Source organism: Maniola jurtina, chromosome 1, assembly GCF_905333055.1.
Source record: "Maniola jurtina chromosome 1, ilManJurt1.1, whole genome shotgun sequence".
Taxonomy (NCBI): domain Eukaryota; kingdom Metazoa; phylum Arthropoda; class Insecta; order Lepidoptera; family Nymphalidae; genus Maniola; species Maniola jurtina.
The window spans coordinates 5,174,689-5,196,708 of NC_060029.1; the positions used below are offsets into that span (position 1 = coordinate 5,174,689).

A 22,020-nucleotide genomic window follows, 5' to 3' on the forward strand; every position below is an offset into this window, starting at 1 on the left:
TTATAAGTTTCCACGGTGTGAACGATTGAACAAAGGCCATTCATCTTGCTTAGAGGCAGTATCGGAGAAACTTTCCAAAGAGGAATTAGAGACTAGTAAATCTAAGAGAGATATAAATAATACAAGGATTGAAAGAGTTTCACGTAAAGATTTTCTTAATCATGATAATAGATAAGGCTTTATTTTGTAATCAGAACTTAGATTTTACTGCGATTATACTGTAACGTTTAATAGCAAACTATTTGAAGACTATTTATATTTTATTTTACACTAGGGGATGCCCGCGGCTTCGCCCGCGTTCATTTAGATTTTTTTAAATCCCGTGGGAACTCTTTGATTTTACGGGATAAAAAGTAGCCTATGTCCTTTCCCGGGATGTATCCCAAGTCTGTACCAAATTTCATTAAAATCGGTTCAGCGGTTGGGCCGTGAAAACGTAGCAGACAGACAGACAGACAGACAGACAGACAGACACACTGTCGCATTTATAATATTAGTATGGATTAAATGTATCATGCATTTGTAGCTTTAAAACTGAATATGGTATGCGAGACTGCATCTGTATTTATTTTATTTAAAGTGAACAAAGAGTGTGAGTAATTTATAAATCAATGGTGTAAAAGTGTGCCATTAGAAACCTTATTTTAATCTTTCTGCTGTCTGGGTGTTGCAAGCTGACGTGACTTAGGGTTTCATGATTATCCACACATTCTAGGGCATGTCAAAGCGGTCACAGTCCTGTTCTCAAGAATCTACTTAGCACTTTTATCTAATATCATTAGTACTTCAAGGATTTCGAGGTGTATCTATTACTTATTCAGTTCTGAGAACAGTCTTGGTTGGATTTAAAATCGTCATACTGAATCAACTGTCAATAAATGTAGAGACATTTTAATTAACTTTGTTAGTCTGTGCTTATAGTTTATGAACTCTTTTGAATAACACAGGAATACCTAAGCCTTAAATGAGTAGTAAAAAAAAACTTAAATCACTTAAACATTTTATTTCATAGAGTAAATCATAATAAGGCACATGCTGCTGGACTACAAGGACAAGCACTGAATTGGCAAATTACAATAAAACTTATATTAACCTGAAAAATATAATCTATTTGAACAGTTTCTCCTTAAGTTTAATAACCCATATTATCTTTACCTTACTTTAAGTATCATACAAACATTTAAAATAGATGATTCTTTCACCATTGGAATAAGTTTTTATCACAGGTTTTTTGACGAATCTTAATTATTATATCCCTATTTTAAACTTAAAATGAAATTATACGTATGTAATAATATTTTTACAAACCTCATATTATTATCATTACAAGTAAACAACTATTTGCATTATATGTAGGTACTTATACATATGTAGTAAGTATTACATCTTGATCTTAAATAAGTAATCAAATACATGATAATAATAAATAATCAGTACAAAAAGTTTTTTGTATTGATTATACCGAAAATACCTACTTGTTAATCTAATTTTATAACTAAACTTAAATCTATACGTATACTGTAACTGAACGATTTATGTCGAATGCAAATGTTAAAAAAATAAAACCAGCACTCTAACTATCATAGTTTGTTTTATATTAACAGTAGGTAAAGGTATACCTAATTATATCAACAATCCTCTACGAACAAACTTACGAGTAGTTTTGCGGTTCGTTAACAAAAGTGATTCATACGCACATACGTTTTACTTTTTCTGCTCCTCAATGCGCTAGTCTGACTCGCACTTGGCCAGTTTTATAATTTTTGTCTATCTGTCTGAGCACACTTTACGCTGAAACTACTGAACGGATTTTAACGCAACTTGGTATACTTGCGAAGCCAGGCCGGGTCAACTAGTTATAGTTAATCTAATTTAAAATTAAAGTTAATTATTTAATAATTATTATTGAGTATAAAAACAAAAAATTTAAATTGAACTTGGCCACGATTGGATTCAGTGTTATTACCTGCTATGTACACCTACATAATTATTATATTTAGTAAGAATACTATTATGGAATCAATTTTCAGATCCCAACATCGTATTAACTTAGTAGCCTAGTTGCCAGAATTAAAAATAATTATAGACGGATACAGTTTATTAGTGTTGGTTAAGATAGCAATTTGATCTCTGGAATTGGGTGATGCCATAAAAAAACTTGCAAAAACCCGCAATTATCATTGTTTGAACAATTTATTTAATGACTAGGTACATTTTCAATCTATAACGATGTCTGTGAATCGATAATTTGATTACTAGATTGTATAATTACTACTGGTTATACCTACCAACATAAAACTACTTGCCACAAGTTTCTTAATCTAGATTTCTAGGATAGTTTACTTTTAATTAAAATACGAAATCTTAAGCAAAAAGAGTGTCAAGCAAGGTATTCTTTAATTTCACTCTAAACTTCCATATTTAGTGAGTAGTAAAGTAGATGAAACAGATACATTGATCGTGTGTTTTCTATCAAGGTAAACCCCTATAATATTAATTAAAAACTACTTAACACTAGATGATGCCCCTGTGAATATATTATATATAGGAATATAATAGGAATTTGAAAAATCGCGTCGGAAGTCTGTTTTTCCGGGATAAAAAGTAGCCGATGGATGCCCGTCCCTAGAATGCAAGCAATCTCTGTAAGGTAACGAATTTCGTCAAAATTTGTTTAACGGATGGGCCGTTAAAATTTAGCAGACACTTTCGCATTTATAATTTCTATATGTATATCTATTACAAAATGATCATTTAATTAAGTACACTAAAATAAAACAAGTCTCAAATTATTGTAATTCACTTCATAATAATTATACTTTCACGATAACTTTATGCCTTGTTCTTTAAGTTGTCTCACGACCTCGGGACAAATGTCCTCCTCACGAAATTTATACCCACATCCCAGGACCTCTTTAGCCACTATGACATTTTTCTTTAATGAATCCAACCATACCGTATACGGAAAATCTGGCCATGTGCCACCATACCTTTTTGGCAGATACTCGGGCAGAATGTGCTTGTGCAAAGAACTTATATCATAACCGTGGAAGAAGATTCTGGACCGCATTTCAGATGTCAACAGAGGCTTGAATATACTGTACATTTTGTCAAATATCCATGAATGGTTGATCACGTGTATTGCATGTGTGGTTGCAGGGAAACTAGACTGAAAGAAGGAAATATTATAGGTTAAAAACACAACTGTTATAATTCTATACTACCCCTACTAACCCCTACCTTGGTTGATTTAAAATTTAACCCTAACTCACAGATAGCTTCAGTGCGGTACATCTTAGACAGCATCAAGCAAGGAGGGTGTGGTAACGTGTATGGATAGATGTAAAAAAATCTAAATCCGCATTCAAATGCCACTACAAAATATAAAAACTATTTTTGTTTGTACATCTATATGTTGAAGTTGGACGACTATTCAACGTTCGTTTCGTCGTTTTTTGAAAAGAATAGCTTTTTAGTTTGAGTTTATAATCAATCGACAGTTCCTGAAAGCTCACGGTTTGGGAGTGCAGTACACTGTAGTATCAGGATTGAGATGTTGGAACCAGTAATTTTAATGTATCCATCATACAAACTGATTTTATTGATTAAAGTTTTAAAATAGTTTAGAAATCTCGGAGAAATCAGTAACATACATTGAAAAAAAATAGGCACCGAATTGATAACCTCCTTTTTGGAAGTCTGTTAATACCTAATAACAAAGAACAAAGTAAAAGTGGAAGACTGATTGTTTGAGATCATCGATCTTTATTTAATCCCAAGAAGGATCTTATTAAACTAAAAGGCTAATGTCCTGTTGTTGTACGTTTTCGATTTTATTAGCGTACAATGACCTAGTCGACGGCTATTTGTATGCATATTTCTCGTACTTCCACCTAGACCAAAAACTTTGACTAATTATAATAAAATAAAAGATAATAAGTAGCATTGGTCAGTAAATGGATACCTTTTGGAAGTTAATTGGATTGCACCTATTACAATTGGAACGTTTGAAATTTTATGCAGCACCGAGCAGATAACACGTCGTATTTACTCAGGATCGCTAAATGTCGCCAAAAAAAGCAACAATGACCCTATTAACTGGAAAGTATCTGTTCACTCTTGAGTACCCGGGCACACCCGTTGCTTACACATTCACAGCAAAAAACCTAGGGTTGACTATGGATGGCAACCTCGCTTGGGCAGCACATATAAATCAGCTTAGTAAACGTTTGCATTATTCGATCCATTCCTTGAAGAGACTGCAGAATTTTCTTCCGCTACGTACCAAAATCATGCTAACACATTCTCTGTTGCTTCCAATTCTCGACTATGCTGATGTGTGCTACTTAGACGCCACTGAGGAGCTACTTGACAAACTCGATCGGCTTCAGAATCTGTGCATACGGTTTATATACGGACTGCGCAAATTCGATCACATTTCCGACTACCGTCGTCAGCTTAAATGGCTCCCTATTCGCTTTCGTCACAATTTGCATATTTTGACTGTTCTATACAATGTTCTCAATACCTCTTCCCCTGGTTATCTGCGAGAGCGATTTCAATTCTCGCTCCCTCCTACTAGGCCTATGCGGTCTTGTGTCTCAAAAAATCCTCTCGTCACTCCCCATTGTAACACAGTCTTCTACAGCAAATCTTTCACCGTACTAGCCACCCATCTTTGGAACTCACTTCCTGAGAATATTAGAGAGAATTGCCGCTCAGTACATTCATTCAAATACAGAGTGAAGCAGTATTACCTATCATTACAATAGAGTATTTATATATTATATATATATTATATTTATTCGTATTTGACATGTTTTCCTCTCTCGACTATCTTGGTCGGTTCAAATAAATACCCCGTCCCGCCACACGCAGGAAAAAAGGTATTTATGTCCCCATGTTTAAATTATAAAACCTACGCTACTACTACAACTTTTTTTTTTTTTTTTTACTATTTATATACTCATACACATACATACATAATACCATATTTAAATTATAAAACCTACGCTACTACACATATTTTATTTATTTTTTATTTATTATTAATTACAATTTATATACTCATACACATACTTACATACATATACACATACATATTCTTAATTTGCGATATTATCACGTAGCGTATGTTGTTCCGGCTGTGTGTTGTGAACAAAAACACTATCTCCTAGCACTTTGGATATTATAATTGAAGTGTGTATTGCTGCTTGTTTTTGAAGAATACTTATGTCGATGTTGGTATCTAATATATCTATATATTTTCTAATGCTCCTAGCTACTACACCCGTCGCACCTATTACAATTGGAATTACTGTCGCTTGTGTATTCCACAAACGACTGACTTCGGTTTTTAAAAGATGGTACTTACTTAACTTCTCTATTTCTTTAGGCCCTATATTATAATCTGATGGAACTGTTATATCTATTAAAAATGTTCGGTTTTTATTTTTATCTATGTAAATTAAATCGGGTCTGTTATGAGTTACGGTGACATCAGTTTGAACTGGCATTTCCCATAAGATTTTTGCGGTTGCGTTTTCTATAACTTGCGGTTGGGTGAGAATTTCTTTCCACCACATGTTGGAGACTTCAAAATTGTGTTTTTTGGCCAGACACCAGTAGACGTATTGTACAAGATTATTATGCCTTTTGACATAATAGGTCCCTGCCAATTTTTCACACCCTGAAATAATGTGCTGCGTGGTTTCATCTTTGGTTGCACATAGGCGACATTTTCCATCTACTGGTTCTTTTAGTATGTCGCGTTGATGTTGTCGCGTCATGACGGCTTGATCCTGTATGGCAAATATTGAGGCCTCAATGCTTGGAGATATCTGTTGCCTTTTCATCCACTTAAATGAAAGTTCCTTGTATAAATTAGCCTGATCTAGTACTTTCTTAGGAAATTGGCCATGTAACTGTTTACTTCGCCATGCTTCATTGTGTCTTTTTATTATTGCGTCCTTAATCTCTTTATTCGTATGTATATTTTTTTGTTGTAAATGTAACTCTCTTTCTATCTCTTGTCCTTCCTTCATTATTGAGTATTTATCCCTATGTGTATCGTGTTGTACTATTGCTTTAATAAGGTAATCGCTTTCTTCATTTAAATATTGTTTATATTTCACTATCTGTGACTTATACATGAACTCTACATTTATAAGCCCTCTTCCTCCTTCTGTTACCGGTAGGTATAGCCTTTCAACGTCTGCTTTCTGCATATTTATTATATTATGCATAACTATTTATTATTATATTATTATTGTATGTATTTTATTTTGGTATTTATTGGAAGATATTTGTGTAAATATTATTGTGTAGCACTTGTATTAACCATTTTATAAATCTAGTACCATGGGACCTATTCCACGTATTTATGCACCTTACTCACAACCTGCACGGGGAAGCTGGAAGAAATCTCTGTTTAGAGATAAGCATTTCCTTTGTACATAGCTTAATTTATCTTAACTTTGTAACTACAATTTTGGTACATGAAAATAAATATATATATATATAAATATACCTTGAATGTGCTCAAGTTATACTTACGTGGCAGAAAACCCGAACACTGGCAGGTGTTCCTTATTTTATTAACAGAAAGATTGAGCAAAAACGCTTTTAGCGGGTTGATTTGATGCTCAAATGCTCACGGTTTCTCGATGTTCTGTGGTAGAACGGTGAGAGTGAAACAACAAAACAGTTGTACACTACCAAGTACGTATGTGCGATGGAAGATCGAAACTTACCACTAAAAGTTTGACTATTTTGTTGGCTACGGATGGAGTAATCTGCCATGCGTGCTGAGTGCCCAGATCTTCCAGATCAAACAAAGCCACTCCACCCAGGATCTGAGTGCGTTGCTCCAACATACCCAGCTCAAGAGCAAAAATTGTTGCTTTGAAGAGCTCTTCCACCGCTATGGCTTTAGGATCCCAACAGCCTGAAAATATTTTGAGAAGATTTTTACATCAAGTTAATTTTAAACTTCAGTAATGCACTGTGATATTTGCTTTGTAAACTGAACTACCATTATAAACACTCAAAATAATGTTCCATCTCTGGCTGCCAGCTTTACTTTTCAATTTCTATAATAACGTACCAAATTGATTCTATGATTGGTATTACCAAATACTAATCATGGAATCAATCAACTTTGCATGCAGCTACTCACAAGATAGAATATAATGTTCAGCAACATTGACATAAAAGGTAATTGTATGTTGCCCATTGGAAAAAAGTGGGTAACAGCTGAATTTCTTGCCGGTTTTTCTCAATGGAATTTGATTTCTCATTTGGTGTAGATTCCTCATAAGGTGAAGGTAAACTCATAAATACGCCTCAAGTAAATTGAAGATTAAATGGAAAATTTTTAGTTTCAGCAAATATTGAAAAGTGGTTTTTAAAGTGTTATAATAATCATTTGGATATTACCTATTCTATAAATAAGTAGCCTCCGTCCGTTCTGATCACGATATGGAGGCACAGCTAGAACATTTGCATCTCCTATCCTTCGGAGATCCAATGGGTACACATTTTCAAATAAATCCTGATTTTCTTCCTTGAATCGGTAATAATTCACCATCTGAAAATGTTTTAATTACATCAATATTTATTATTTTATACCTACTTACTGAGTTTCATTATATTATCAACAAACGGATTTTAATAATTTTAAATATCCCAAAAGCCTGACTGTATCATAGTATAATATTATAAAGGAGAAAGTTTGTATATGTGTGTGTATGTTTGTTACTCCTTCACGCAAAAACTACTGGACGGATTGGGCTGAAATTTAGAATGGAGATAGATTATACCCTGGATTAGCACATAGGCTACTTTTATCCCGGAAAATCAAAGAGTTCCCACGGGAATTTTAAAAACCTACATCCACGCGAACGAAGTCGCGGGCATCAGCTAGATGATGCCGGCTGACAAACTGGAAAATTATTTAGAACTGCAAATAGAAATGTCGAAGTAGGACCTATACCTACCTATATAGGTACCTATTTTAGGTTTTGGTTTCTTTATTTTCAAAATGAACTAAATTATTTCCTAAGAATAATTATCCCCATGATCAATAATATTTTATTCGAAATTCACGGTTTTATTACTTAATAAGCGTTTATTTTATTTTAAGCACTATACTAAGTATTATGATAAAATCATTATGTTCGTGATTTATAGTTAACGACCGAATTGTTAATTTCAGGTGCAGGTATTTTATTTCGGGTTGGCCGTGAACACCATTCATGCAACCGGGTCGTAATATCGACATTTTAGATTTGAAATTATGATTATAATCTTTTTTGAAAGTTAAGCTAAATATTTTTGCTAATAACATTTTTTTTTAAATTGAATTTCAATCAATACAAGTTAGGCCCGATTATAATGCTGCGTTTCCACTGAAGCAGAGTGAAACTGAGGCTAAGTGGAGATATGAATTTCTGATCAATCATAATTATTGAAAGATCTAAGGGACATCACCCACGGCGACTTTTTGTAGCGATACAGCCCCCGTATTTTGAACCGTGAACGCGAGTATGAATCGCGACCGCGACAACAGTGATACAGAATCAGGGGCAGGTACACGGACCCGTAACGCATCGCTACTCTACTGCGACCTTTTTGCGGCACTATCGCTACAAAAATTCGCGGTGGGCGATCTCTCTAACTACAACCGGGTTGGCCTATTTAACTCGTCTCCGCTCTGCTCCAGTAGAAACGTACCCTAATACAGGACCATATCACATTATGTTTCCATTTAAATTGGTCATTATGAAAAATTAAAAAGCTTTACTTACCAATCTATGAGCTCTTTGAGGTATAAAATTGCGGGCTCGCAAAAATCTCAGCAAGAATTCATCGTCCATGCGATGAGGATTGCACTCGCCTCGCTCTAGAACAATCAAAATATTATATTCTATCTGTACTATATGCATTATCATTTTCTAATCTATAGCTATGTACTTCTAAAAAGAGATAATTTCTTTAGTTTAAAGGATTTTTAAAAATTCTATCCCTAAGGTAAGGGGTTTAAAATTTATGTAATCCGCGCAGACGAAGTCTCGGGCATAAGGTAGTAATATTAAAAATTAGTTTGTATATCTGGAACTAACTAAAACCGATTCTTAAATTCTTTCACTAAATTATACGCTATAAATTATATCATATCATAAGGACGAAGTCGTGGCAGGCAAAAGCTACTTGAATAAGCTTTTCATATTCTCGTGTGAAAACAAATTGTTTTCTACCGGCGTTATAGCTTATAATAAACAGTTATTACCAACGTTACTAGCTCTAATTACATATGTATGTAGGTATTTATTTATTAATCTACGACTACGAGTGGGTAACTAGATCTATAAAACTTTTTGCGAATTACGCACCAATTACCATATTAGCATAGTTATGTCATACCTAAGTTTTGAAACTAATAATACTGGTACAGAGATCAGTCACACAGACTTAGGATAAATAAATAATGGGTACATAATTTAATAAGACAGCTGATCTTATCATTGCGACGCAATATATGTCCTGGAGGTTGTGTAATGTAATCCTAATCTGGTTCAGAAATGAATAAATTATACTTAAGCAGTTTGAATTGTTCAATTTTTTATTCTACTATCGGTTTCATCTGTCAGAATCAGTTATAAGCTAATTTCACGACGTGCATTACGCAATTACAGGCCTATTTTAGCTAGGATTAGCTAAGTACGTAGCTGTTAGATAAAAGTGATAGTCCAAAATCTCACTGCATGATTATATCCATGTTATTATTCAATTAAAATCCAACCCTTGGAGATAAGTTTAACTTTTCAGAAATAAACAAGCAAAGGAGAAATGTAATGAAATTCCGCTAAAATGTGAATTGTTATCCAAATGTCCCGCACGAGCAAGACGTCAAAAAAACATCCCGCGCGCGTTTTCCGCTATTTGTCCCTATTCTAAAACTCTTTTTATTTTACGCTCAAAAGTGGTGATAGCCTAGTAGTTAAGATGTCGTATTTTAGTCGGGGGATCCGGGGTTCAATCCCAGGCACGCATCTTTAACTTTTCGGTTAAACGAACGGGCCTTTAAGAATCCCGTGGGAACTCATTGATTTTCCGGGATAAAAAGTAGCCTATGTCCTTCTCCGGGATGTAAGCTAAATCTGTACCAAACATCAAAATTGGTTAAACTATTGGGCAGTGAAAAGTTAACAGACAGACAGACAGACACTTTCGCATTTGTAATATTAATTAAGTATGGATTAATGTGAACTTTTAAGAGTATTATATTTTCAAAATGAATATACCTACAAAATACCTAGTATACAGAAAACCTGACCTTTCCAACGCGCATCGTGGGCACACAATAATTATACTCATTATTATAAATTCTTCGAGAATAGTGCCCACGTTTACGTTGGCGTCCTCGCCCACTTGAGTGAAGTTAGGTATTTCTATTTACTATTTAGCTACTAACTAGAAAAGTGTAGGTAGGTACGAAACATAGTATTAGTATTAGGGTTCCGTACCCGAAGAGTGCCAATCTTAGGTAAACGTTTCCGTCTGTTGTGCGAATGGGGCCATAAGTCTCCGCTGTCCGTCCGTCTGTTTGTCAGCGGGCTCTCATAAACCGTACCTAATACCTAATTAGAGAGTTGAAATTTTGAGCCGCTATAACAACAAGTACCTACATACCTATTTAATAAAAACCCAAAATGGCGAATTTCAAAAAATTACACCAAAAAATTCAAATCTGTGATATTCGAAGCTATAATCTTGAAGAATATTTCATTAAAGTTGGGAACCTCAGTACAAATTACGATTTTGTAGTTTAAGAATCTTTTCGATTTTAAGAATCTCGATCGTCTAAACCTAAAGCACTCCCACGTATTGTCCGTTTATCATCATATCAATATCAATCATAGGGCATTGTTACATTAAATGGTTAAACCTTGACACCGTTCGTAAGACAATTGGAAGCCCTCTTCTCATGCCTCATTTTTAAAATTAATTTATCACATCTAATGATACTTAAAACATACATATTATATTATTTACTATCGGCTCACTCGACGAAAATATGAATCATCTTTATTCCCTCTCCCGTGGGAATTTTGGAAATTCCGGCCTTATTCCTTGTCTACATTAAAAACATACCTTGTTTATTAAAACATACCTAGGCTTTAGTTTGCCAAAAAGTCTTGCGACAAATTTCAGCTTTCTAAGCTTTCCAGGGGTTTGGGCTGGACATCCCGGGGACGGACATAGGCTACTTTTTATCCCGGAAAAATAACATGTTCCAACAGGTAAACGGACATTTAAAAAGCATAATCCGTTTAACTGATTTTGACGTTTGGTACAGAGATAGCTTATATCCTGGAGACGGGCATATGCTACTTTTTATCCCGAAACCCAAAGAGTTCCCACGGGATTGTTAAATATCTATATTCTATATCAACGCGGGCGAAGCCGCGGGCAACCATCTAGTAGACTATAAAGTGGTGAGTCTTTCCTATTACGTAGAGAGGATGGCTTTAACCCAACAAACAGTGCGTTATTAATAAGCAGTTGATCCACTTTTACTTTAGTATTAAATAAAACAAGTTCTCAATATGGCCTAAACCTTTAGGTATACTAAATTGCAATGCCTGGATTCTCGACGGCCTTAACCGGGCTGTGTGCGGATTTGAAGTTTAGACTTACATTTAGTCGTTCGCCTTCACGAATATCAAATAATAATTAACTGACAGTAGAGATCTATGAGAAAACATGTGGATAAAAAATATTTGAGGTCACGAACGTGATATTTAAGTATTAGACAAATTGCACAATATCAAATCGTTAAATGGGGTGGAAATCCTGCGCATTTCAAGGTTTTAAGACAGAAGCTTTCTCAAGACAAAAAGTTAGAAACAATTTGATTATTGGTGCCGAATAAACAACTATCAGACGGCCGCGGCATCGTCACCCTACCCAATAAGCAATACTTAATAAACCCTTCATTGATTATTAATATTTGATTGATGAACTAGAAGTGGCAATGAAGTTACTTTTTCTAAAAGTGAATGAATAGATACCTAAATCCGCAAAATCAATGGAAATGTTAATCGGGAAAATTGTTTTCGTTTGTTTATCACATCTACACGCTAAGTTGCTATTTAATCATTATGAATGCAGATAGGTATACCTATAATATAAATTGTCCGTTTATCCTTGATCATAGTTTTTATATTGAATCATGGAAAAAAATCAATTTACGTCAACAACTCACTCGATTATGTTGAACTTACATAAATATTACGAGGAAAATATAATTCAATGATATCATGTTACCGGTAGCGTGTGGAAAACAAACATTCTGTAGAGCGCCTAGACCCCGGGTGAATTTTTTAATCAATCGAATGATTATAGCAAAGTAATTAAATATTAAAAACTTATAGATGTATATTATTTTAGGTGGAGTGTGGCCTCATTTGGACATTTTAGCAAAATAATTATAGTACCTAATAGGGTGGTTGTCAATGTTTGAATTGGGTCGTTAACTTTGTACGCAACATTAAAAAAATCCTTTTGTGTAAACAGCATTAAGATTCATTGTATAGGTACTAACTACTAACCGTATATCATCTCTTTAAGCTCGCAAATAGCTTGCAATTTTGTGTTAGGATCCTCTCCACATTGCAATCTTGCATATTCCTGCAGCTCCGGGGGTGGTTCACTGAGGTCCAGCTCCACATTATAGTCTGGAGCCGGCATTTTGATCTGGAAAAAAATTATTATGAAATATTTATATTTCGATAGTAAATACTGGACAACTGCGTGTCACAGCCACACACGTACATAAAAGGTAGGATTCAGTTGCTAAAAACTTTGTTATTATAAACTCGGTATGTTACCTTTTTAGGGCTAAACCGCTGAAACTTGAGAAAGGGAATAAAGCTAGCGTGTATTCTGGAGACGGAGGCAGGATATTTTTATTCCGAAAAATCAAAGAGTTCCCACGGGATCATTAATAACCGAAATCCACGCGTACGAAGTCATGGACATCAGCGTATTTCATATGGGTACTAAGCATTATTGGCCAATCAAATGAACTTTCAACCCTGACCGTAACATACAAAAACCAAAACGTACAAAATAGGTTAAAGCTGGGACTTTGTCTGTGGTGGCGTTTGTTGGCGCGCGTGTTGTGATTTTTTGGAGTGTTTTTTTGTTAGAAGTGGCCGGTTTTTGTGTCCCGCTGGTGTTTATTGGTGGTGGAACTGACCGAGGAACTGACTGAGAAGCGCTCTAAAGGGGCGCCGCGTGTATGTCGGCGGGCGCCAGCACAGACGAAGTCCATACTTATACATATAGTTTTCCTAACTTGTAAATAACTACACACTTGACATTGGCTAATCAGTGTAAAGCCAGACCAGAGAAGAAAAAAAAAAAAAAAAGGTTAAAGCTATAATGATAATAGGCAAAATCTGTACAGGCAATATCTGTAACAAATTGTAGATCTTATTATAAAGCCAATTTAATAGCTTAAAATAATGAGTCCTATCTAACTTATTAGTTTTATTACATTTTTGCAATCGCCAAGGTTACCTTAAAATCCATAACTTAGTTACTCGTGCTAGAGGTTACGCTATGGGTCAAATCAATTTTCATTCATAATAATAATATTATACCTACTCCATTTTAGAATATCTTTCGTAGTAGGTACGTGTCATATTTAGGGTTCAGTACCTCAAAAGGAATAAAGGGACCCTTATAGGATCACTTTGTTGTCTGTCTGTCTGTATGTCTATCCGTCTGTCCGTCTGTCTCTGTCAAGAGAACCTTATAGGGTACTTCCCGTTGACCTAGAATCATTAAATTATAGCACAGGCTTATAGCACAAGTAAAGGAAAAAATATATCACAAAAAAATGTATAAAAATAATTAACATTTCAATTAAAAAAAAAGATAAGTATACCAAATGGGGTATCAAGTAAAGGGTTTTACCTGTACATTCTAAAACAGATTTTTATTTATTTTATCCATAATAGCTTTTGATTTATAGTGCAAATGGTCAAAAAAATACTCGAGTACGTAACCCTCGGTGCGCGCGTCTGACTCGCACTTGGCCGGTTTTTTTAAGGTCAAACTTAAAAGTATCAATAAAATTTGATTACTTATTTTGGTTCTTAGTTATGTTTATTGTCTTGCTATCATCAGTAATTGTTAGGTAATCTATCTACTCTTGCAGGTAGATCGTCGTCCGTCGGTCATAGATGGTCGTAGGGATAGATCGGCAAGTTGAGTAGTTGGAACTTGGAATGTAACAGCCGATAAATTCAATGATCAAGGAATTTCCAGTTTTAATTTGTTGATTAAGTAGCTGGTATCTTTTTATTGTTAAACTAACGCAACACCCTAATATTTATTAAGTTGATTTCAAACTACGGAATATATAATATTCTATAAATATCGCTCTCCCTACTTTTAAATGTCACTGTTCACACTTAGATGTAATGTTATATTACAAGCTTTTTTCTTATATTTGGAAAGCTGCTTTTTTTTTGAAAAAACTAAGAATAAAACCCAAACCCAAATACTTAATATCCATTTTATTTTCCTTCAATGAAAAAGTGCAAAGACGCGTGTAATTTCCATTCATATCCATTGAGGATTTTTATGTTTTGTTTAACTATTACAAGGGTTCGATTTCATGTGGAGAAACTAAAAGCGTCTAGACTATCGGCAGTGTCGTAAATGTACAGTGTAGTTAAATGTAATGGGTAAATCGTATTTAAACATAGGTGTACTTACTTGTACATTTAAACAAGCTTCATGCTTAAAAGATCACAAGAGTACCGGTGTTACCGGTATGAATTCAAAATAAAATTTTAATATTAGATGATTCCCGCGACTTTGTCCGCATAAGTTTCGAATTTATAAAATCCCATGGAAACTTCTTGTGAAAAAAGTGGCCTATGTCCTTCCCCGGGATGCAAGCTATCTCTGTACCAACCAAACGTCAATATTGGTTAAACATTTGGGCCTTGAAATGCTACCAGACAGACAGAGACACTTTCGCATTTATAAATTACAATACATACCAGTACATAAGGAAGTATGGATATGGACTAAATAAGTTTTTTACCAGTTAGGTGTAATAATAATATTATGTAAGTTAGTAAAGTTTAAAGTTCCTATTTTCAGTAACTGCACGTTAACACCAGTGGCGTCTAGGTCATTATAAGGCTCAAAAATACTGCTTGCCCTAGTTGTAATAACCCAATAATTATTTTCATTATGACCTACCTACCAGTAAATAGCTCCTACCTATCGTCAGATTTGGAGTTAGGGATAAATGTCTGGCTCCAAATCTGACGAAATATTTATAAACTATCTTTTAGCTGTTCTTGCTTAATTAAACCAACGAGTGAAGCGTTTTCTATCCATGTTGACTGAAACCATCGGTGAAGAAAAGCGACGTAACAAGCAGCTTATGGAAATGTAAACGATAAAATCCAAATAATTGTATAACAAGCTTTGCACGGTTACTTCCCAGTTCCTATCTCTATCATGTAAGAAGTAAAAAGTAAGAATCATCACACAGGTAGAAGTTTCTTAATCTGAGATTTCTAGAAATTCTTGATGTTACTAATATTAACTTCTGGTATTTTTGGCGAATATCAAAAAGTCAGCCACTTGAACAAAAATAAGTGCAGTTCCTTTTTCCTTTTGAGGTACGGGACCCTAAAAATATATAAGTAAATTAAATTTTTATGGTCAGGTAGAACTGAACTAAGTAACTACATAGCAGCTAGATTGTACGGATGCAATTAATTGATAGGGTGGATGCAGAATGGCAGGGTATAGAGAAAGTCCGATAAATTGTCTGGAACAGCCTAGCCGGTGAGAATTATAGTCACGAAGTAGTTATTTTTGCTCGGCTCTTACTTTCTTATGAGACCTTTTGATTAACCTTTAGCTTAGATATACTCGAATAATATGACTAACTGACCCGCCTCAACTTCACTCAAGTGGAATTTTTGAAAATAGGTGAGGGGGTGGAATTTCCAACAATCCTGAAATATGTTGGTAGTACCATCTTCATTTTTACTAAATAGGTACTAATTATTCTACGAAAATCACGGACTTTCCTACAAGTTTCATCCCCTATTTAACCCTCTTAGGGGTGGAAACTCCAAAAATCCTTTCTTAGTGGCTGCCTACGTCATAAAAAGAACGAAAAGTTGAAATTTAACCCTGGTTCAGGCTGTACGTGTACGTTGTTAGATCAGTCAGGACTTATAATATGTAGAGCATGGGCTCACGAGTCAGAATATATAATAATAGTATAAGATAAAGTAAACAACTACATAATACGTATTATATTATAGGAAACATTTGGCATTCATATTCAATACATAATAATTCTTAATAATTATTTTATTTATCTACTAGATGATGTCCGTGACTTCGTCCGGATTTAGGATTTTAAAAAAACTGAATTTATAAAGTTGTCTATGTCAGTTTTCGGGATGCAAGCTATCTCTGTACCAAATCATATCAATCGGTTTAGCGGATGGGCCTTTAAGAATCCCGTAGGAAGTCTTTGATTTTCCGCAATAAAAAGTAGCCTATATCCTTCCCCGGGATGTAAGCTAGCTTTGTACTAAAATTCATCAAAATCGATCAAACTGTTGGGCCGTGAAAAGCCAGCGACACACAGACAGATAGACAGACACACTTTCGCATTTATAATATAAAGTATGGAATGGATGTTATCTTAGTAATTACGCTATTACGTATGTCGATCAATACGCATTAAAATAAAATTAATTAAGTGGGTATGAATCACTCAAGTCGATAGATACCGATTGTATATCTCCAGCTAACACACACGACCGCTTTTTGTTTAAGACCGATTTTTATCCAAAAACGGCTGACATTTGATAAACGTTGTCAGGTTTTAGCATGATTTCGGTCCGTTTTTTTTGCAGCACGTTTTTGTTCAAGTAAATGTCCTGTTTTCCGTTTTCATCAACGTTAATATATTACTGGACCTACTTTTATCGGTTGTCTGCGATGACCATAATCTATGTATTATGTATATCTGTATATATGTATATTATGGTTGTTTGTCTCTCTGCCAGCTTCTCACAGCCCATTAGTTTTACTAATTTTGACAATATTTGGTACAGAAATAAGCATGAAGTATGTATCCCGGGGAAATACATTGTCTCGGAAAAATATTTATCCCGGAAAATCAAAATATTCCTACGGGATTTTGTCCCCGGATTACGGGAAAAATCCGAAACTTACGCCAACAATACAATTTATATTTGCTACAAAGCAAGTAGCATTTTAAATTACCAACTTGATATTTTGGAGCGCAGCCATTAAAACTGATACAGTACGAATTACGTCAAACCTTGATCCATTACAATTTATATGAACGACCGAATAAAGTTCAAAGTTTGGCCCTGGCTAGTAAAAATAAAATGTATAATATTGCTCATACCTTTTGAAATATGCTACTTACATTATATTCGAAAGAATCATCAACCCATCACCGGCTCACTACTGAGCACGGGTCTCGTCTCAGAATGAAAAGGGATTGGCGATAGTCCACCACGCTGGGCTTAGTGCATTGGCAGACTTCACACACCTTTGAAATTATGGAGAACTCTCAAGCATGCACGTTTCCTCACGATGTTTTCCTTTACCGTTGGCGTTTTTGCAAGTGATATGACTTCTAAGAGTTAGAAGTACATGCCCGGAATTGAACTCCCGATCCACCGAATAGGAGGCCAACGACGCGACGCCTTAACCACTAGGTACGCTATAATAGGGGGCGATTCTAAAATCGAGGGCTATAATATTACTGTGCTGTCCGCTCTACTATCTATTCTATCTACGCATATTTCGAATAATCACCAAATAGAGCGGTGATAATATTCGAACGAATAAATTAATTGGGCAAATTAAAATGTGACCTGGGACCCTGGGGTTCTTTGCGCAAGTCTCACGTAATCTGGCATCAGCACAATTATTGTAGATCTTGACAATGGAATCTGATGGTTGGTTTGCTCGGAAATTAAACAATTCCAATTGCAATAATTTCCCAATGCCATAACAATGCAGTCGACATGACCCTACAAGGCCGCAGAAAATAATCATATTATGGAGGTATTGTGCAGCTTTACGAAGTGTCAAGTGAACCATTGAATTGAACCAATTGTGACACGAGTCATAGTATACTGGCTTCCCACGGTGCGTGATTATGCGGATTATGACGCCGGCCGACAATCATGGACACCGCACCCAAGGCTCGGACTACGACGACGACATATCTGTGCTACCACGGACGATACTCTTCCCATGGTGCGTCGGTGCGGGCTGGTCCGCGTCCATCCGCAATATCACGTGGGAAGCTGGTATTACACAGTTTAACATAAATTATAATACTAGAGGATGCCCGCGAATCCATTTAAGTTATTTATAAATCCCGTGGGAACTTTTTGATTTTCCGAGGATAAAGTAGCCTTCTTTCCCTGGATGCAAGCTATCCCCATACTAAATTCGGCGGCATCAAAATCGGCTAATCGGATGGGCCGTGAAAATTTAGCAGACAGACAAATACACTTTCGCATTTATATTAATTGAATGGGTTATGTTAGACGGCCTTTTTTAAGAATTTGATCATTCGCCTTTGGAGGAAATATTTGTTGAGTAAGTACCATAATATTATAAGTACATGAAGGATTTTGAGAAATTCTAACGGGATTTTGAAAAACCGTAAAATTAAAATTATGGTTAAAAATTATCGTGTTTTAGGCATGAAGGTAATAATTCATATTACCTACTGACGGTTTTAAGCAACTATCTCAGGCTTGACTGGATTAATTGAAGATTATACTTAGATATTTTTTTGGTTTGATCTAGTATTCCTCACATTGCATTGCGTTCTATATATTTCGTATCGGGCATGTACCTACCTACTCGGGTATGTAAAAGCTTTCCGAGAAACCGGCGTGTTCATATTTCGCGATGAACAATGAACCTGGGATAAAAGAGAACTCTTTGTTAAGGACTGTAGTCTGTAATAAAGGAAGACGGAGACAAAAATGGGAACACAAACGTTTTGCGCATATTTTAGCTTTAGGTATTATCAGAATAGTTAGAATTAATAAAATTTGTGTTTTTGGAGAAATAATGCACAGTAGTAAATAAAAAACATAACGAACTGGACGGGAAGCACATTATCTCTTTAAGAGATCTCACTCAATCAGTGATCCTTGGCATTGGGAAAGTTAAAAAGGAAGAAGGATAGGTATAAAAGAAATAGAAAGTGGGATTTTTGTCAATGCTTCAATGTATCTTCTTCAAACTCAATCGTAGCGCGCTCCAAACAAAGTTCATACGACTCTTGTAATTCTAAAACTTCACATTTGTATAGAAATACGGCAAACCACAGACACAGATAATAACGTACATATTTAGAAAATTGGATTGGTTTAAAAAATTTGTAGAGAGAGTGCCGGGAAGCGTCCTAGGGAAAATTTTTACTGCAAATATGGGACAAATTATTACTGAAACAACGTAGGTAGGTTGTTCTCAAAAATGAGTCAGAGAAACATGCCATAGATAAAGTAGAATGGGTAGGGACAAAGAGACATATTCATCAGTATTGAATTACGCTATGCTTTCATGAAACACAATATTCATCTGTTGAATCGCTCGTGATAACGTTACCTCCTCCTACTCATCATCAGTAATGACCTAATTTGTTTTTTTAATCCCCGACCCAAAAAGAGGGGTATTATAAGTTTGACGTGTGTATCTGTGTATCTGTCTGTGGCATCGTAGCTCCTAAACCAATGAACCGATTTTAATTTAGTTTTTTTTTTGTTTGAAAGGTGGCTTGATCGAGAGTGTTCTTAGCTATAATCCAAGAAAATCGGTTCAACCGTTTGAAAGTTATCAGCTCTTTTCTAGTTAATGTAACAAAAACATGGAGTAGCATTCTTGTTGTATTAAGCATGAGTAACAAAAAAATATTTGATTACAAATTCAACAAATGACAGTCAAAAAGTGTAAAATAAACATAAATAGTACCTAATTTGAATAAATGATTTGACTTTGACTTTAATCATTTAGGTGCTCTTATATCAGTAATTTAATTTTGGACTGGACCCAAGCGATGCAACAACTACACGTGGACAGCGTCTGTGGGTGCGAACTACACTTTTAAATTATTAATTATTGTTATATTATACTTTGTATGAAGTCACACGTGTTGCCGGTGGCGTAGATGAGTGATTCAGAATTCTAAAACCATTGTTTAAAACTATCAATTTCCTATGCCATATACTTAAATGAATAAACAAATCTTACCTTGAAAACTGAAGTTAACCATGGGCCAAGTTACGCAATCATTAATTCATCAGCGCACACGTGTCTAAGCTATAAGTAGATACGTAGATACATATTTATAATATGATTATAAGAAATAGAATTACTTTTTGATAGAGCCTACGAGAATATTTTAAAGTTCTTAACATACCTTATGAATAATGTTATCCTACCCAAGTCATGAATATTTAAATTGGGCCTTGGCCCAAGTCGATCTATTATTTGGATTAGTTATCTAATACAACGTTTATATTATATCTAATATACTATAACGTACTAGAATTATCAAGTATACCTAGACATTATTTGTGACAAGTGTAAATTAAAAATTTATAACACCCCCGACAAGTGAAGGATACTGTAACTAGAAAAGAGCTGATAACTTTCAAACGGCTGAACCGATTTTATTGGATTATAGCGAATAATACTCTCGATCAAGCCACCTTTCAAAGAAAGAAAACTAAATTAAAATCGGTTCATTAGTTTAGGAGCTACGATGGCACAGACAGATACACAGATATACACACGTCAAACTTATAACACCCCTCTTTTTGGGTCGGGGGTTAATAAAAAGATATTTTTGATTTTCCTAGTTTTCACGATAACACTAAAGGTTGTCTGGGAGAGATAGCTTTAGCTATAACATCGCCTTTTCACTCTCTAATGTTCGAGTTAGTTTTTCTTTTGTATGTTTCTTTCTCTGTTTAGCGATATACGAGTGTGTGTGTGTATGTAAAGTAATCAAATAAATACCTAAACTAAATGAAATATTAGGGGTATATCCTAACCCATTTCTTAATAATCCTAATTTTAAATAAAAAAATTAATCCCTATTTCTCTTGCTCTCGCCATAATTTGAGAACGACTGGACCAAATTGGATAGCTTATACCGTTAAATAATACTCGTACTTAAGCTATTTTGAAAACCAAAGAGTTCTTGTGGCATTTTTTAAGGCCTATCCACGCGGACGGCTGTCGCGGGCATCACCTCACACAAGTGTAAATTAAAAATTTATAACACTGCACCCCCGACAAGTGAAGGTTACAGTAACTAGAAAAGAGCTGATAACTTTCAAACGGCTGAACCGATTTTCTTGGATTATAGCTAAGAACACTCTCGACCAAGCCACTTTTCAAACAAAAAAAACTAAATTAAAATCAGTTCATTAGTTTAGGAGCTACGATGCCACAGACAGATACACACATCAAACTTATAACACCCCTCTTTTTGGATCGGGGGTTAAAAGAACAAATTAGGTCATTACTGATGATGAGTAGGAGGAGGTAACGTTATCACGAGCGATTCAACAGATGAATATTGTGTTTCATGAAAGCATAGCGTAATTCAATACTGATGAATATGTCTCTTTGTCCCTACCCATTCTACTTTATCTATGGCATGTTTCTCTGACTCATGTTTGAGAACAACCTACCTACGTTGTTTCAGTAATAATAATTTGTCCCAAAAGCACTTTTGTCACAAAAAATTTAGAAACACGTTTAACTGACGACTAAATTGACATTTTGGAAAACCTGTTAAGTTAGAATTTTATCGCTTGTTTATTGTGGTACTTGGTAGATATTTTTCCAAGGCGATTTGTAAAAAAAAAACTTTAAAAAATTATTAAC

At 34.9% G+C, this 22,020-nt stretch overlaps 1 protein-coding gene and 1 long non-coding RNA gene across 2 annotated transcripts in view; both read right to left on the bottom strand.

Annotated features, from left to right (window-relative positions):
- Positions 1 to 988: 988 nt before the first annotated feature.
- LOC123864308 lies at positions 989 to 16,129 on the bottom strand. The gene is made up of 2 exons (XR_006795747.1): positions 16,094 to 16,129; positions 989 to 2,274 (listed from the first exon to the last, which is right to left on the bottom strand). It is a non-coding gene; the product is annotated as an uncharacterized LOC123864308 (long non-coding RNA).
- Positions 989 to 22,020, bottom strand: part of LOC123864303 (alpha-tocopherol transfer protein) — a 28,103-nt gene continuing 7,071 nt past the window's right edge. Inside the window, exons 2-6 of the mRNA XM_045904652.1 lie at positions 12,615 to 12,759; positions 8,808 to 8,902; positions 7,438 to 7,588; positions 6,753 to 6,946; positions 989 to 3,169 (exon numbers count right to left, since the gene is read on the bottom strand). Coding sequence (XP_045760608.1) covers positions 2,822 to 3,169; positions 6,753 to 6,946; positions 7,438 to 7,588; positions 8,808 to 8,902; positions 12,615 to 12,753 — 927 coding nt within the window. The 5' untranslated portion in view covers positions 12,754 to 12,759 and the 3' untranslated portion in view covers positions 989 to 2,821. The remainder of the gene's footprint in view (positions 3,170 to 6,752; positions 6,947 to 7,437; positions 7,589 to 8,807; positions 8,903 to 12,614; positions 12,760 to 22,020) is intronic.